An 18,325-nucleotide genomic window follows, 5' to 3' on the forward strand; every position below is an offset into this window, starting at 1 on the left:
CAATTTTTGGATTAACACAGAGAAAGAGGCTCCCGTAACCAACAAAAAATCCAAGCCTCTCTCTTCGTTCTCTAGCTTCATTTCTCTAGCTTGTTAGTAATAGGCAATAAATCTTACTGTCTCCCTATGCTGAGTCTGTTTTGCCCGTCACAATAATTGTTGACCGATCTCCCTGTCCTTCTCTCAACCCTTGAGCCCTTTTTATTGTATTTCTCCCCCTTTCCCTTTGAGGAAGGGGAGTGAGGGAGTTGTTGTGGTGGAGCTTGGCCACCCACCCAAGTAAAACCACCACACCTCTAGTAACCTCTAAGAGCATTCTAGAAGTCTACCTGGAAAACCCAGCAGATGCTAGAGTGCACTGGGAGTGTTGTGAGGTCTCCAGGGGTCACAAGAGCACACCATGAGGCACTGGGATGCATGCCAGGTATGTTAAACAGCACTGGTGGGTGTGGGGGAGTGAACGAATGGCTGTATGGTGTTCAGATGCCTGCTGGGTTAACCACAAGATCCAGTCATGGCAGAAAGTCAGCCAGAGATCAAGAAGCTTTTGGACAACGCTGTCAGATATATGGTTTAATTTTTAGGTAGTCCTGTGTGAAGCCAGCTGTTAGACTTGACGATCAGTCCTTGTGAACCCCTTCCAACTCAGGATAGTTGATGATGATCTCCGTGAACTTGGCCCAGATCCCATGAGCTGACCTGATGAGTCACAAAGCTGTGCACACATCTCATGCTGCTAGGAGAAGAACTTCAGGTGAAATGAGTTTTCTTGAATGGAGTGTCTCTAGAGGCCAAGTATCCTGGCTCTGATGCGCTAGCTGTAGCCAGGGTTTTAGATACCACGGTAGGCAGGCCTGGTTGGGGGAACATAGCTAAACAAGGCGTGTGCCCTGTCAAGCTCCTTATCTGGAAAGTACAGGCGCATCTTGTCCAGGAGATGGCCTGGCCAGAAGTTATTGTCGCTTGACTTTTGATTCTTATTCTTCTCAAGAGGCCTAGAGAAAAAGAAAGAAAAAAAGAAAAGAAAGAAAAAGGTAAGAGAGAGTGGCATGTTTTATGGAAATAAAATTCTCGGCAACTTCACTGCTATTACCAGTAATGGCAAATGCGAGCCTGACAAGAACCAGCTACTAGGACTTCTGGAAATCCCTGCCTGTCCTTCTTATACATGACTGACATTGGAAATGCCAACTTGCGAAGCTATCTTAAGAGCTGATGCGTTGCCTGTCACTGTAGTATATAAACTCTCTGAGATGAACTGGGAAGATTGTGCTCTATTTTGCAAAGTGTTTTTTCTCCTCAAAAGCTTCTCCAGTCTTGCAAAGTTGGATTCTTTAGGACTGCCTTTCTTCCACGAGCTCAGCTGTGAGGCTGAGTCTTTCTATTCAATCGGATTTGGGAATCACTTTGACTAAAGAAGACGCTGCAAGTGCTATGACCAAGCTGGCAGTGGACATCCCAGTTTCATGGGTCAGGAAAGACCTTTGCACACTCATGAACTCCTTGGACAGTACGAGTCTGAAGACAGCAGGGACAAGGACAGCAAAAGAACTTGGACTCGTTTGGGAAGAAAAGCTTTTGTGGGTGACCTGAGATGGAAGAAAAATTAGGGCAAACTGCCTCTGTTCTCAGGGCTGACATTGTGTCTATGTCCAGAAAACATGCATCTCCAGATCCTACAGATAAATGTTGAGATGCAAAGAATGTTGCTCCGTAAAACAGATCTGCCACCTGCATCTGACTTTCCTCCTGCAACGTTTAGTAACGTTCTGAAGGGTCAGTTTTCTAGAGAAACAGAGGAACTGAGGTATAATGGGAGGAAAATAAGCACTGCCCTACTAGGAGCAGCTGGCTGCTGGCTGCACGCTTCTGCAGCGGGCTGCTTCTGCCCCTGACTGGGGAGCTTCTCCAGGCATCCACAGCTGGATTCTTTGGGATTGCCTTTCTTATGCAAGAAAAAACGTTCTCTGAGGGGATTTCCAAGAAGTGCTGGGTTGGCCTGACGAGGACCGTCTTAGGTGAGAAGTTCTGTCATCTCTGCAGATTGGAGTACAGAGAAACTGTTCGCCAGCACCACTGCAACCCCGCAAGTCAGCACAAACACAGCCGTGGCCGTGTAGCTGAGAAGAGATCTCGCTCTCTCTCTGCTATCGCTCGCTGCTCCCTTGCAGCATCCTAATGTTTCACTTCAGTACCTCAGTACCACCTCTGATGCAGTGGGAGCTGATGCACAGCAGGGCAGCAGGAAGGGACTGATCATAAGCCCTCTTTGAACCAACCTTTTTTCTGCCTCTTTGGCCTGTTTTCCTGATGCACTTTTTGACTTGGACATGCTCAGAGAAGATGTGGCGTCAGCATGTCCTGTGCTGTAGTATCCTCCAGGCTGCCTGATCTTCCTCACGTCTTCTCCTTCTTTGATGATCTTGTCTCCTGGGTGCAGCAGGCCTGTTGACAAAGTGCACAGAGAAGAGCAACGGTGTATGGACAGCCAATGCTGAATATATTTATCCAAGAAAACTCTGTTCTCCTGTTGCCCCAAGCCTGTCCCCGTGCTGTCTCTCCCCATCCGATCCAGGTCACCTCTGGGTTTGGTCAGTGATACTGACCAGGAGGGGACAGAAAAGACGTCCCCACTCTGGAAAGGAGGAAGACATGATGGCCCAGCAAGTACTGAGAGGACACGATGGCCCTGGCCAACTTCACATGGGGCCTCTTCCCGCATTCTCTGCCCTGGGCTCAGGAGCCCCATTTCAGCTCAGCCCTTGGCTCACGTTGCAGGTATAGCAGTGTCCAGCTCTGACACAGCTGTGCCACAGCTGTGCCTGGCCATGGACCTGCCGAACCTGACCATGGTCTGGCCTCCCTGCTTGACCTTGCACCTGCCCCATCACCATGAGCTTGCCTCATTAGCTGCACTTGTGTTTGGTCCTGGCTACCAGTCCAGGGGGACGTGGCCCTGGCTGCTCTGTAGCGCTCTTTGCTAGCTCAGCCCTGCTCTGGCCCTGCTGATGGTATCGCTGATCCTAACCAGCAGCATCTGCCGTGGCCCTCCAAGGGCTGCAAACATTCTCCATCAGCAGTGCCCCACCCTGAACATGCATCGTGCTTCTGGGTCTTGGGAAGAGGCATGAGCATGTCAGGCTTAGTACGTTCACATTAGTACGTTCCTTGCTCTTTGCTTTACCTCTTTGCAGCGCTTTGTCAGTGAGACAAATGTTACGCTCCTTGCACAGCTTGGAGCAATTCAGATAGCTCACAACGGCATTTCTGCGATACCGGTCAACCAGTGCTCCCATGTCACCCTCTGTAGTTGATGGCAGGCAGTGTTCATCAACAGGTGCATCCCCAGATCTCACCAGCCGACACTTTTCTTTCCATTCTATCGGGCTGTCTTTGATCTGCAAGTAAAGGAATGGTCCCCGTTAGCTTTCAGTGAGGCCCTGGAGTTGCTACATTCCCTTTGGAGAAACTACAGGCAGGGATCCATCTCAGAAGTGTGTGTAGATGGGACTCAGCACCCTGCGATGGGACCAAGCACTTATCCGGGAGTACCATTCCCTTCCAGTGCCAGGCCCGCAGGCGGGTGCTCCCTAGAGCACCAGGCAGAAGAGCAGCATACTGGACATAGGTGCCCCAGATGAAAAAAGTCTCCCAGCCACCATCTTTTTCTGATTGTGTCAGGTTGACTAGAGCTCAGATGACTCCATCGCCACACCTAAACGTCGCTTCAACTCCCATTTCTTGCCACTTCAGTTACCCAGAAAAGAGTGTTTACATCACCAAAGTGTTCAGAAGCCAAACCAGTTGTTTGAGACAGCTTGTAGCATCTCAGCTGTGAGGCACTATGTGGTCAAGGGACTACCTGACCTTCTACTCCGAGAAGTTAATATTCAGAACAATCTCCAACCTTGTCCTTTGCTGCCCACCCCACATTCGCAAGCACGTAGAGGTGCGCCTTTTTTCCTGCCACAGTACCTTCTCCAGCCGTCTCCTCTCTCTTGAGCGTTTTCCAATCTCTTCCATTTCATCACAGTTTAAATGTCGCCGGCCTGGCTCAATGTTGACTGGGGGCACTTCCAAGAGTGTTAGCTTTTCTTTGGGCTCGGTAGGAGAGCAAGGCTTCGTCCCCACAGCTTTGTCCCCAGCAGAAGGTGGAGAAGTGGCAGCTTTGCAAGCGTTTCTCCGGACCTGAGGCTGTACATCTACAGCAGTTTAAAAAGCAAACAAATGAAAAGCTCAGAGAAATCCTGTTAGACAGTAGCAGAAATAAAAAACAAGGCTGATCAATGTTTATAAGGCAAAAAGCTCTGGCATTTTGTGCAGTCTGGAGCACCCAACAGATGACGGTCTTTGAATGGAAGCATCCTTTAGCTTTCAATCCAGGCATACGTATTACAGACTACTCCCATCTCCGCTTTGCCCCATTCTGTTTCACGCTCACAATACATGTTTAGTCTACAAAACAATTAGTACAACAACACAGCAGCAAAACGCCTCTTCTCTCCAAGATGTGAAACCTTCAGACAAAAATGACACGGGTACCATGGCAAGCCTTCAGGTTTGGGCTAGGTTTTAAAGAGTAGGACCTTTGAATCTGCATTATCCAGCTGCCCTCAACAGCTGGAGAAAGGGTCTGCTTCTGATCAGCCGGATGATCAACGCTAACCAATAAAATACAGTACAGGAGGTTAAACCTCAGGGTTCAGATTCCGAGTCAAACCGAAAAGACCGGATAAGCTGTCTCCCACAAACGGGCTGAGTATTGCACTTCCCCTGGATTCTTTAGCTTCTCCCCAGAGGTCTCCTTTCAGCAACCCCGTTGCAGGACAGTAGTGGCAAGGAGCCATATTCTGGACTCACTTTGGCATTCCCTAATGCCACCTGTGTACTTTTAGGGCATCTGTAAGGATATAGAGAGAGATTCCCAGCCCAGGGTTCTCCTCTCACCTTTGCTGGTCTCTTTGGGCTGTCCTTTCCTCATTTCCAGCCATTGCTTTTGACATTCCATCAGCTCTTCACTGCTTACATAATTCCCCCGTTTTGAAGAAGTCAAGAAGATGACCACATCCTCCAGTTCCTTGTCACTGATGGGAACTTTTGCCTGGCAACCAAAACAGAAGACGACAGTGTGATCAATAAAAAAACAAGGCTTGGCCCAGAGTAGGGGGGATGAGCTTTGCTGTTGTTTTAAATGCTTTTTCAGAAAAGGCACAGAGGCAACCTGTTGAGCTTTAAGCTTTACAGGAGTTTACCAAGCACTGAAAAATTTACCGGTCTTCTGCTGGCCTCTGCTGAGCTCTCAGTTTTCAGTGTGCCAAACTTCTCAGCCATCTGGGCGTCAAGAAGCTAATTTGGCTTGGAACAGAATACCAGAAAACACCTGAACTGCTAAACCCTAACAGACCTGGGCATGCTCTTGACAGTTCTGTACCGCTGCAGCCTGTGGAAAGTGAGACTCAGCATGAGCTCTGCTGTGCCAACAGGTACTAAAAGGCAGTGCAGCGGGCAGACATATGAAACTGGTCAAGGAAAGACCAAGTATCACCACGAGGAAACTTGATGCCACTTCAGGCCACGTTACTCAGCACCGACTGTCTTTAGAGACTATGAGGCAATGAGTTTCACTCCCTCCTGGGACTCAGTCTGGGTGACACCTCGCATCCCTGCAGCCTTCCCTTCCCTCTTCCCTTCAACATTTCACTGGCTGTGGGAGCCATCCTCTGAGAGTAACACAAGAGAAGTTGGAGCTTTTCCAGTTCTCTGGGTTGGCATGCAGCAAAACAAGGCAAAGTTGCAGCAGTTCCTTACTTTTCTCTTCCCTACATACCTCCTTGATGACTTTAATGAAGTCTGCTCTCATGATCTTTCTCTGTTCCATTCCAGCCTTTCTGAAGATGTCTACCATTGTCAACTTCTGTTGTTGTAGGAGGTTATGCAGTTTGAGAAGAGCTTGAGGGTATGGTGCACGAATAAGGGGAAGGCTACCCTTCTTCCGGGTCTGGCTCCTTGTTGGTGGTGAGCACTGAAAAGGAATTAGAAAATGCCCTCAAATCACCGTTATCCAGAATCACTGTGCCAGCAGATGCAGAAGTGGCTGGGATAAAGCAGTGTCACGCTGCCGACGTATGAGCAGATGCTGAGGCCGTGGCACGGCCACAGGAGATGAAGTACAGTAATCCCAAGAGTGGCACAACACAAGGTATACTTACGTCTGGCCTGTCGGTCACGGCTGACTTGCTTTTAGCCCTCTGGTCTACTCCAGCTGCCATTATTCGTTTCCTGACTCTACTTTCCAGTCTGCTTAAGGTAGGTTTATGACTCAGCCATTTCTCAACATCTCCAAAGCTTTCCAGCTGAGATCGGAGTTGCTTCCTCTCCTGAATCCAAGCCTCCAGCTTTTGTAGATCATCTTTTGTATCACAGGTGATCTCTGGGGAGCTGAGGCTATCTTCTTCTTCCTGTAGCTGCTGAAAAACAGACAAATGACAGAAATCGGTGTCCTGAGTTGGTTTCAAACAGGGAGAGCCTGGTCTTGCCACACAGGGAGCAAAAACGAATGCGACATCTGGAGCATGGAGCAAACCTACTTGCTTTCCGTTTAAAGACAAACTTTGGATACAGTTTTCTCCAATGGTACAGTTTGAAACCCTGCTCCAAAACCACTTCTGGCTTGACATTAGTCAAACCATCAGCCGTATCCTCGCTGCTTGTGTTAGTACTTTAACAACAGATGAGCTTCTTACAAAACCTACTGTTGAGATCGCATTGGTATAATGGTTTTGGAGGGGACTTCCTGCTCTGAGGCTTTTCTGAGATAGAGATGGGAGGGGTGTCTGGGCCTGCCACCAATCCCAGGTGTATGAGAGCGCTGAGAAACAGCCATCGGGCAGTCACAGAACAGCATCAAGACACGTGCGTCCTGCCTCTTATCAAGGTGTTGGCTCCCTGCCCTGAAAGAGCAGCTGGAACAAAACGTCAGCTGTTACGCTCACGAAAAATGGTCTTAGTGCTCTTCATGTTAACTGAAGAGACCGGAAGTAACAGCTGCTCCTGGAGCTCTCCTGCAGCATGCTGCAGCTGGAGCTGCCTCAAGCCACTGGACTCAAGTTCCAGGGCAGGGAAAAGGTGTCCTCCTGTCAAGGGACAGAGAGTGTGCTTCTGCCCTCACTCTGCTAGACTGCTCTTGGTGTCCCCTGGCTTCTACCAGGAATTCCTTCCTCATGGCAATGTGCCAGCGGCAATAAAAGCAACAGCCACGTGCCCTGCTCTCTAGAGGTGGCAATATTGCTGGGACTCAGAGACCTTCACAACTCAGCTTCACCCCAGCCAGCAAAATGCTACTCTGTGGGATGCTTTACAGGGCCTCCCGTACCTGGGCCATCCACATCTCATCCCTTTGTCTCTCATCTTGCTCTTCCAGCACTTCTGGAAATGTGACCCTTTTTGCTTCTCTGGTCTCTTCTTTCTCCTTGCTGGCCACGGATGCCTCCAGTTTCCCTCCAGCCTGCATCCCCAGTACAGAGCGTGCTTCCTAGAGGAACCCAGAAATGCAATAGCAGCAGTTATTCATCTGGTTTTTTTCTTTTTCATTTTATTTTTATTTTTAATACTGTTCTTCTCTCCCTCATCTTCTCTATTTTTCCCTGAAGGTTCGTCAGCAATTTTTTGCTCCCAGGTTCTTACAGACGCAACCAGAAAGCCGTTCTGTTATGACCAATGAGCTAACTCATGAACGAGCTATTTTTCAAAATGGGCCACTGCTTTTTTCTTTCTTTCTTTCTTTCTTTCTTTCTTTCTTTCTTTCTTTCTTTCTTTCTTTCTTTCTTTCTTTCTTTCTTTCTTTTTTTTTTTTTTCTGAAGTAAACTATGCCCAAATAAAGTTTCTGGCATGCTCCATGAAACTATGGATGTGAACAGGGGATTGCTAAGATTCAGAGAAATGCACATCTTTGAAATACTCAGAACAGAAAAATGGACATACAGTAAAGGGATCTTTTCACAATAAACATCTAAGTATTTAGCGCGTACATCCTTTTCCTAAGATACCCCCACATGATCATCTACAATCAAAAGAGACACAAAAATTATCTTGGTCCATGTTACATACCTGTCCTGTGTGTCTATGATCTTCAGAAGTAAGCAATGGCAATTTAAGCCTCTTGCAGGGAGTTTCTTTGTGCTGCCTTCCTTCTGGGTCTGGACATTCAGGGAACAGTCTGAAAATAAACACCAGCATGAGTCAGGAAGTGAATCTGAGTGCAGGAAGAGTTTCTTTTCTCCACCCTCTCTCCAAACTGAGAGACCAGGCTCATGGAAATCTAAAGAACCATGCGCATGACTCGCAGCTGCTGGGATAATGATCAGCATTAATCACCAAGAAGACCTCAACACTGGAAGCAGTCAGGAGATAAAGGAAGACACATAAGAGAGTCACAAGACACCGCAACACAATTCCCACAAGCACCTGTGAGGCACTTCCCATCCAGCAAGGCAATGCTCTGCATAGTGACGTGTGTTGAGGCAGGGCACGCTTGGACAGGGCAGAGCATCCCCCCCCACTCAGGAGAATAGCTCATCTGCCGGCTGTCTACCTACAGCTAAACCGCCGTGGTCTGCACCAGGCAGAAAGCTCTTTCTAGAAAGTCTGTGGCGACCCAGACTGAATGCCCGCTCAAAAAGGCAGCAGTTCAGGTCTCTGGATGCAGGGAGTGCCTGAGCCTGTCGCTGCCATCAGAGGGTGGCAGAGACTCCGTGTGTGTGTGAGGTGTGAGCAGGTGGATGACCTGGTCAGCCTGGTGGCAGAGCTCAGGGAGGAGGTGGAGAGGCTAAGGGCTATCGGGGAGTGTGAGCAGGAGTTAGACTGGTGGAGCAACTCCCTGCCAGGCCTGAAAGAAAGGCACCGGGGTGAGACACCCCAGCAAGTGGTGGACCCCCTGCCCTGTCGCTGTCGGGCAGAGGGAGGGACCTAGGAGATGAAGAGGAATGGGAACGGGTCCCTGCTCGGTGTCGCAGGGAACCCCTCTCCCTACCAGCTTCGCCTTCCCAGGCGCACTTACACAACACGTTTGAGGCCTTGGAGCTTGAGAGACTAGTGGGGGAGGATGTGTTTGAAAGTCCACCCAGGAGGTTGCCTAGGGCGAGGAAGTTGACTCCACACCTCAGGACTGCCTCCACCAAGAAAGAAAGAAGGGTAATCGTTGTAGGCAACTCCCTTCTCAGGGGAACAGAGGGCCCTATATGTCGGCCTGACCCTACCCGTAGGGAAGTCTGCTGCCTCCCTGGGGCCCAGGTCAGGGACATTGCCAGAAACCCTCCCAACCTGGTTCGCCCCTCTGATTGCTATCCTCTATTGATAGTCCAGGCTGGCAGTGATGAAATTGCTGAGAGAAGCCTGGAGGCTATCCAAAGGGATTTCAGGGGACTGGGGCGGTTAGTAGATGGAGCGGGAGTACAGGTGGTGGTTTCCTCCATCCCTACAGTGCAAGGGAAGGGTACAGAGTGGGTACTCCCACATGCCCAGTGATAGGACGAGGGGGAATGGGCTAAAGTTGCGCCAGGGGAGGTTTTGTTGGATATTGGGACAAACATCTTTACGGAAAGGGTTGTCAGGCACTGCGTTGGGATGCCCAGGGAAGTGGTTGAGTCACCGTCCCTGGAGGTCTTCAAAAGACGTTTAGACGTAGAGCTTAGTGATATGGTTTAGTGGAGGACTTGTTAGTGTTAGGTCAGAGGTTGGACTAGGTGATCTTGGAGGTCTCTTCCAACCTCAATGATTCTGTCGTTCTGCGATTCAGTATAAGGGCCAGTTCTCTTCAATGTCTTTATCGATGATCTGGATGAGGGGATCGAGTGCACCCTCAATAAGTTTGCAGACGACATCAAGTCAGGTGCAACCAGCACCTGACTTCAGAGCAATCTGAGCAACCAGCTCTGACTTCAGAGCTGATCACACTTGCAGCAGCCCACTGGACTGAGACCTCCTGAGAAGTAGGATCCTATAAAGCATGCCACACAAGCACAAGAGCATGAGGCCACTCTAACAAATCCTTTACATCTCACCTGCCAGGAGGCTCTTTTGCCTTTGTTTTCTCCTCTGCTTCTTCCTTCACTTTAGCTGTGGCCAACGTGTTTGGAGAAAGTCTCCTTCGCAATCGCAGAAGTTGTAATGTATGAAGAGACGCTGTAAACACAAAAGGAGAAAACCTCTCAGGACATCAGGCACAGATCTGCTCTGCAATGTTATAAGCTAGTTGAGGTATCCCTGTGACTCCTTCTGAGACCTGTTTTCCAGAAGATTGCAAGCCCTTTCCTGACACCAGGTCCCATCTGACCTTTGATATCCACAGTGCTGCATTACTCCTTTTGGTGTGAGCTTTCTACTGCTGCAGCAAGTCCATCCCCTCTGAACAGTGGGGGTTTTGCGGGGAGACGCATTTTGGTGCCTAACAATCTCTTTTGGGGCAACAATTTCTTGGAGCGGCATAAATGGTTTTTATACACAGGCTTTCTATCCTGGTGCATTCAACTCAAGCACATTATATCTGTGATATTCACGAGGAATTAAGAATGAGGAGTTCCCAGCTTTAGAGGAGAACCAAAGTTTTGGCACAGCTTGGCAACCTTTGTGCACTGTTCTCTACACAATTTTTCTCTCATCAAATGACAACATGGTGATTCAAAGGGGTATGCCCAACCCCTCAGTCTCCCACAACTCAAGACGGAGTTTGTTATTCACGGTGCTAGTGGACTTGCCAAACATTTACTCCCTCCTGCACAAACAAACCCATAAAATGGAAGAGAGGCACTCTTTGGCACGTAATGCAGGGGAAAAACATCCTTCAGCACTATCTTGTTCAAAATGTGTCCCTTGAGATTTACCAGGAGGGTAAACAGAGGCACAGAGGGTGCCTCTGCTATCCCAGGCATCTCACTGTAACCTGAGTGCCAAGCACCCCCCAGTGAGGACAACAGGGAAAGGCACAAACCTCCACCAGCAGTCAGTCATTAACATTACCTTGTTCATCAAGCATCTCTTCCTCTGCAAGATGCTCCCTAGCAAGCCGAGGTACCGCCTTAATCTCAAACCTGGAAATAGGAAGAAGGCAGCATTCTGTGAAAAGGGCTCCTTTGCCAGATTAATGTCAAGGTATCTGTGGGGAGTCCAACACATGCCCTAAACCATTCAAACTGAGCAGTGCTGGCCTCGGGAACAGCTCAGCTGCCCCTCGCTAGACAGAGGTTTGGGTTTTTATTTTGCCCCAGTGCTCCTGTGTCATCCTGACACAAGAAGGCATTTCAGAGTTCCTTTGATTGACACGAGTTTCACAAAAGACATGGAAACATCACAGACAGAGGACAAGCATAGATCTGGTCCTTGTTCCACCTGCTAAGAGATCCTGTCCGTGTTGCATTCAAAACAACAGAAATATTAGGATCTTACTTCTTTTAGATATTTTGGCAGTTTTAACCACATAAAAGAGAAGAAGCAGATGAAACATTAGGTGAGTTGCTTCAACGCCTCTGCAGAGCAAACCAGTTGCCTCTGACTGGAGTAACGGTAAAATGCAGAACACAGTCAGTAACTGAGGATGATGCATAAGTCCAAGCTAAGCAAAAGCAAGGATGAAATTAACTGCAAAACAGTAATTTGGAAGAGCACTACCGATCATGAGCTGAGCACACATGAGTGTGCACAGAGAAGGGTTGCAGGAACAAATATACTCACTGAGGGAGCAGGTGGGCACGGCCAAAATGGCTTGGAAAGAGGGCAGTTTCTTTGTCCAGTCTGACCAACTTTTTCTGCAGCAGGGACAGAAACATCTGACATCAGTCCAAGGAAATGATCTCAACAGTCACAGAGGCCTTTCTATAGCTCCACGAATTCACTGCCTCTCAGCAAACTTCTTGACAAGCGCCTCAGCCAGTTAAAACACACTGCACAGCACATGATCTGCTAGGGTGAGGAACACTGCCAACCTTTTCACAAGGACCGTAGTTAACAGCCTCAGCCTGTGAACAAGTCAACGGAGCAAACACAAGGGAAGGCCCATCGTGAGCCCCGGCTTCCAGCTGCTGCTTTCAGTGGGGTCACTTGCTTTAACTATTCCTGAATGCAGCGCAAATGGGTCAGAGCTGGTTTTATCCCCAGAGTTCTTCATAGGAGTCAGAGGATTGCATTGGCAGTGTGGAGGAACACAGAGACCAGACCTTTTCTGCTGGGTCAGGAGAACCACACCAACGGCCTGCCTGCAGCCAAAAGGGCCTGGTGTCCTTGTGCCTCAGCCTCACACCCGCAGCGGCGGGGACATCATCAGCCTAGCCGTTGCTTTGGCTTTTTTCCTATTTATGGCGAGGCCCTTCCAGGGCTATCCTTTGCCCAGCAACGATACGACTGCACGCATTGCCAGCAGTCATACAGCAAATAAAAGAAGGAAAACAAAAAGCTTTCACTGCGATGGACTGTGCCTAGCTCCAGCGTCCTGGCAGCTCACAGCTGCCAGCAGGGCTCAGTGCCCCCAGCCTTTGATGGGGCTTCAAACCCTCTCTAAGTAGGACTGCAGAAACAATAAACTTACAGCGACCAGCTTCTCTACCACGTATGTGGACTTGTTGAGACTGTGTAAAAACTCTTCAGAAAATGTCATTTTCACTCTTTGCCCTCGGATAGCAAGAGTGCCAACATCCTTTAACGTGAAGTCCGTGTCTTCCCTATTTGTGAGGATGCGGTAGAAGTATTGCAAGGTCTCCTCCAAACAGCTCTGCACAGTTTCCTTGGTGTAGGGGACGTTCAAGCGTATATTCTCATAGCTCAGCACCACTATCTTCATATCATCTGGAAAAAATGAGGAACAATGCAACCTGCACTGCAGTTGAGCAGATTCAAACAAAGTGCCAGGAGCTTCCAGCTCAAACATGCTGCTGTAGCTGCCGTCGTCTAAGCCTGGTACGACTCCTTAAAGCAGCTGATGTATGCTCCCCCTCAAGATAAACTGAAATCACTCCATCAATGTACCAAGTGCACAGCTGTGACTCCTCAGCCCAACAACCTCAGCCGTCCGCGGAACGCAGGAGGAGGAGGCGAGAAGAATGCGGCTGGTTCCCATGCAAAGAGCCCAGGCTCAGTGCACTCCTGGTCTGGGGAGACCTGCCTCGCACTGAGACAGGCAAGCACAAGAACTCTTCCAGACAGTTCTGGACAGTCCCTGTGGCCTTCAAAACTGAGGACCAAATGTCTCTGCTTTTGGTACCAGAGCCCTTTACCCCGGGGCTGCCCGACGGAAGTTCCTATCCAGGAGAAGCTGGGAGCCATTGGAAAGAGAAGAACCACCCCAAATGAAGCACCAAGCTCTCAGTGCTGCGCAGGTCTCATCCATGGCACACTGTAGCCAAAGCAATGGCAGCAGTCGACAGAAATTACAGCAAATCTGGCCATTGATGGCTTTCTATGCCAGCCGTCTTTTCTGTCTCTCAGGGCCTTCCAATGGCATCTGAGCTGTCTATCAGCACTTCTAAACAGCAATCAGCACAACCCCTTAATAGATGTACACATGGGAAAACAAGACTTTAATTGGTATTCTTACCAGGAACACGTACACAACGGTGTTTCAGCTTACGAATCTGTCCAAGAGTCTTGGACAGCGAAAACACAGGTCTCCGAAATGTGAGCACCTGGCCGTTTTCAAAAGATAACCATTTTTTAATATGGAATGTCCCCAGTCCTGTTACAGTGACGGCCCGAGGCTGGTAAAGAAAAGAAGGGGAAGCATGTTTAAGTTGGAAAACAGAGTGAGGACTTGTGACATCTTGCAAGGGGGTGCCCTGTGCCCTGCCCACTCCTAATGCGGCATGGGGTAAGATGGGGGAGCTGGGAAAGCTCATGAGAGCTGAGTATGCCCACATACTCAGGGCATTTTCTCTCCCTTTCCTTTGCCCCTCAAGAAAATATGCGGTGAAGTAAAGCAGGTGGAGGAGGTCTAGCCCATCCTTCAGCTAGGTCCCTTCCAGCAACTGGGGATAACCCTGGAAGCATCCCCAGCTGTCTGTTTGCTCTCTCCACTCTGAGAGCGAAGAACAGAGAAGCCCCCAGCAAGTTCTGAACACATTTTCCTGCCGTTTTATATCTTCGATATAAATATGAATACTTGATTTTTTGTTTGGTTGGTTTTAATTATTATAATTATTTATAATAATATATAAATTTACGGAGAAACTGGTCTTTGGCACACTTGGGGCACATCTGTATGTGTCAGTGCGGCTCTGGGAAGAGCAATGGCACTTCCTGGCACAGGGCTGCCAGGACTTACTGAAGCCGTGGGGTGAGGGGAGGGGTAGGGTGCAGTCCCACCTTTGTCAGCATGAGCAATTGCTGAACCTGCTTGGACACACCACCCCAAATCGTGACGACATCTGGAAAGCAAGGGGACGACATGTCAAGCTCGAAGTCAGCAAGTCCATGGCCCATCAGCACATTTCTTAAAAGGCGTTTGCAGATGCAGGTATGATCTGACACAGCTCCCAGGATGAACCCATCTGTGACTCTGGCTGAATTTTTGACTGATATCAGTCTAACAGCCCTGCCACGCCCCAGGAAAGGTCTGCAGCTGCAGGAGCTATTAAAAGGGTTTTGGACAAGGGAATGCAGCCTGTAGGCATCTGAAATGGGAGGGCCTCTCTTAGCCCTAAGCCTTTTCTGAGAGCCATGAGGCACAGGAGGCTGCAGCAGGAAGGAGCCACAGGCAGGGAGGGGCTCAGCTCCTCCGTGAGAGGCCTTGTTGAAATGCTGAAAAGTCAGCAGATTTCCTCCTGACACGTGTATTTCTGGCAGTTTCTTGGGAGCCCATCAGGAACCTCAGCCCTCTTCCAACCGTGCACGCATCTTTCCGGTCAGAGCCAGATGTCCACGTGTGACCCACCAGCAAGCGGAACCCGGCCACAGGACTGCCACCACGGACAGGGCAGGAGGCCACACACACAGCACCCTTGAGGCCTCCCCCGCAGACAGGGAGCTCGCTTTCCACAATTTGTAGAGTTCATATTAGTCTGTAGCTACACTCATAAGAGGTCCCAAATGCCTTACCATTGACAGAAAGCTTCTTGAGAGTGGGAAACGTGACCTTGGTGCAGCCCTCAACCTCACTGCAGCGCTCAATGTTGGTGATTAGCGCTTCCAGGTTTGTCATGATCCTGCTTTGGGTCAGCACGTGAGGCTAGAGAGTGAAAGATCTGTGATTTTTCCTACTAGGAAACACTCTCTTTTTGATGTCCTCTGTGCTTCACCAAATAGCTCCTGCACCGTCCTACGCCTCCCTTTGTCCTCTGAGACTCTGAGCTACAGGAGAGACTTCTCGTGTCCTCCAGAGAAAACTGGATGCAAGAGCCTCCTTCAGCGCCCGAGCTCACTGAGGCACTGACAGAGAGGGCCTGGCGCGCTGTGGCATAAGGGGAGCTGCCATTGTGATGCGGAGGTGTCCCTTTGTGACCTGCGCTCAAGCCAGAGGGGTGCAGAGCCACTCCTTAACACAGCCCCTGTGGCCCAGCCAACTCGCTGGGCCCTGCAGCAGGAAGGGGGTTGCACGTTAGGGAACTGCTCCCCCACACACACACCCTCTCCTCACTCCCCAACGAGGCTGTGGGACAGGAAGAGCCTCTGAGATGTCACCAAAAGGAGGACACTGGGGAACACAGAACCACAGAAGGGTTAAGCTTGGACGGGACCTCTGGGTTCATCTGGTCCAAGCCCTGCTCAGGCAAGGCCACCGAGAGCCCCTTGCCGAGGACCACGTTCTGGTGGCTTTTCAGTATCTCCAAGGACAGAGGCCAGGCCCTTCAGCACCCTGGTGGCCTTCATGGGACTCTCCCCAGTAGGCCCTGGCCTCTCCCGTACTGGGGAGCTGTCCTGGTTTTGGCTACGATAGAGTTAATTTTCCTTCCTAGTAGCTGTTAATGTGCCGTGGTTTTGATTTAGGATAATAATCATGTTGATAACATGCTGATGTTTTAATTGTTGCAGAGCAGTGCTTGCACTAAGCCAAGGACTTTTCAGCTTCTCGCTCTGTCCTGCCAGCGGGCAGGCTGGGGTGCAGCAGGAGCTTGGAGGTGACAGAACCAGGACAGCTGACCTAAACTGGCCAAAGGGGTGTTCCATACCACATGATGTCTTGCTGAGCAAATAATAAGGGGTGGCTGGCTGGGGTGGGGGGACCACTGCTCAGGGAGGGGCGGGGCATCGGTCAGCGGGTGGTGAGCAACTGCATTGTGCATCTCTGGATGCTCTGGCTCTGGAGCATCCCCAAATGTGAATGGAGGGGTCCCGAGAGCATCTGGTGGCAAACAGAGGGCTCTGGCGCATCCCTAGAAGCAAACGGGGGCACCCAGAGTGTCACTGACAGGAAAGGGAACACTGGAACATCCTTTATCTTGTTCCCTGTCTCAAGTCCCCCCTTTTCTTTATCCTAAGAAAATTCTTGTGCTTATAACACGCCTTCTTGATTCAAAGTTTTCAGAAAATTCTTACCACTTTCTACTTGGTGCTTGATTTGGTTACGCTTACAGGTTTCATCTAGTCCTTTCATACAGCACCAAAATGCACACTGTACCAATACACAGGTTAAGAATACTAGTAAAAGCAAGATCAATATTCCTACTAACAATTGCTTAAGCCAAGAAAAGTTGGGGAACCAAGAGGTCAGTTTGTTCCATAATTCTCAAACCCACGAGGTGTCAGCTTGAACTACCTTATGTAAGATCTTGGTCTTTTCCCAAATATTTTTGAGATCAGCCTCAATTCGTCCTGCCTCATTTACATACATACAGCAACTAATATTTATTAAAGTGCAAACTCCCCCCCTTGGGACACTAATAAAAGGTCTAGTGCCTAAAACGTTCTTATTGAGTTGTTCTAGTTGCTTGCCCAAAACTGTAATATGTTGTTGCAGCTATAGGTTTCCTGCTTGTGTTAGATCTTCTCCTTTGTATGGCATTTGGTAAGGCCTGCCATACAGTATCTCAAAGGGGCTTAGTTCTACCAGTACATACCGGTTTCTTGACAGATTTTAGCAATCCGGTTTTTTTATCAAATGATTCTTTTTTTTCACTCGGCCATTTGTGCGTAGTCTATACAGAGTGTGTTGGTGCCAGTCAATCCCCAGAACCACACCAAAGGCATATTTCGAATCTGTCCAAATGTTAATTCTTTTCCCTTTTGCCAGCTCAAGAGCTCTTACCAAGGCGATGATTTCAGCCTTTTGGGCTGATGTTTGTTATCGCACATCCTGTGGGGCAAAGTCCCTGGTGGACGAAGCTGCTGCCGTCTACATACCAACCCTCCGCATCTTCTAGGGGCGTTTCCTTTAAGTCTGGTCGGCTGAAGTATACCGCGTCCATGGTCTTGATGCAATAAACTCTGTTACTAAAGGAAGAGGCTGGGTTCACACTACTAATGCCAAAAAAAAAATAGTAAACTAATAGTCCATTCTACACATTCCTTTTCTTCTTCGGTCGCTATCAACGGGTCATCTATGTATTGCAACAGTGTCCCCTTTTTCTGAAGGGGTTTTCTAAGCTTCAAGATCACAGGCTAGTTGTTTCCCAAATACAGTGGGGCTGTTCTTGAACCCCTGTGGTAACATAGTCCAAGTAAGCTGACTTTTTCGTCCTCTATTAGGATTTTCCCATTCAAAGGCAAGGAGTTTCTGGCTTTCCGTTGCCACGGGCAGGCAGAAAAAGGCATCCTTTCAATCTAGTACCGTGAACCAAACTTGACTGTTTTCTAATTTTGTCAAAAAGTTATAGGGATTGGCTACTACAGGGTATACATCTTTTGTGGTCCTATTGATGTCCCTTAAATCCTGAACTATGCGATAGGTTCCATCTGCTTTCTAACTCGGCCTATATGGAGTGTTATATTCTGACTCGCATTCAGTAATAGTCCATATTTAAGAAAGTTATTGATTATTCCTTCCATTCCCCTTCTGTCTTCCACCTTTACTGGGTATTGCTTTTAGCATACCTTGGGAGCATTTTCCTTTTCTTTTTTTTTTTTTAATTTTTTTTTACAGGCACTACATTCTTTGCTCCCCCAGGTATTCCTGTAGCCCAAACTCCCAGATACATTTGGTTCATGATTACATCCATTCAGGGAGTCCTATCTAGAGCTTTCTCTGGAGTCACCAGGAATAGATTTCAGAGTTTAATATGTTACCTTTATTTCCATTTTCCCTTGTCCAAAAGAAATCTTTGCATCCAACTGGGGACTACTGGGGAAACATGGCGCACTGGGGACGCTGGTGCAGATCCCGGCCCGCCCATCTTCGCCTGCCTGGTGCCG

At 49.0% G+C, this 18,325-nt stretch overlaps 1 protein-coding gene across 7 annotated transcripts; it reads right to left on the reverse strand.

The window, feature by feature from the left end:
* Positions 1-560: 560 nt before the first annotated feature.
* LOC310887539 (EF-hand calcium-binding domain-containing protein 12-like) lies at positions 561-18,325 on the reverse strand. Of its 7 annotated transcripts, none has more exons than XM_083813545.1 (16): positions 18,200-18,318; positions 14,345-14,406; positions 13,581-13,740; positions 12,576-12,832; positions 11,726-11,799; positions 11,015-11,085; positions 10,060-10,180; positions 8,108-8,216; positions 7,373-7,531; positions 6,210-6,467; positions 5,828-6,022; positions 4,948-5,101; positions 3,976-4,202; positions 3,185-3,398; positions 2,196-2,445; positions 691-995 (listed from the first exon to the last, which is right to left on the reverse strand). In XM_083813545.1, the coding sequence occupies exons 2-16, from the start codon at positions 14,354-14,356 to the stop codon at positions 833-835; spliced, it is 2,424 nt and encodes an 807-aa protein (XP_083669671.1). In that variant the 5' UTR covers positions 14,357-14,406; positions 18,200-18,318; the 3' UTR covers positions 691-832. The 7 variants fall into 7 exon arrangements, with proteins under 7 accessions (XP_083669670.1, XP_083669671.1, XP_083669672.1 ...); XM_083813546.1 differs by lacking the exon at positions 18,200-18,318 and adding an exon at positions 17,223-17,362; XM_083813547.1 differs by lacking the exon at positions 14,345-14,406 and having other exon boundaries at positions 18,200-18,325.

The sequence above is a fragment of the Anser anser genome (genome assembly GCF_964211835.1).
Source record: "Anser anser genome assembly, chromosome: 28".
Taxonomy (NCBI): Eukaryota; Metazoa; Chordata; class Aves; order Anseriformes; family Anatidae; genus Anser; species Anser anser.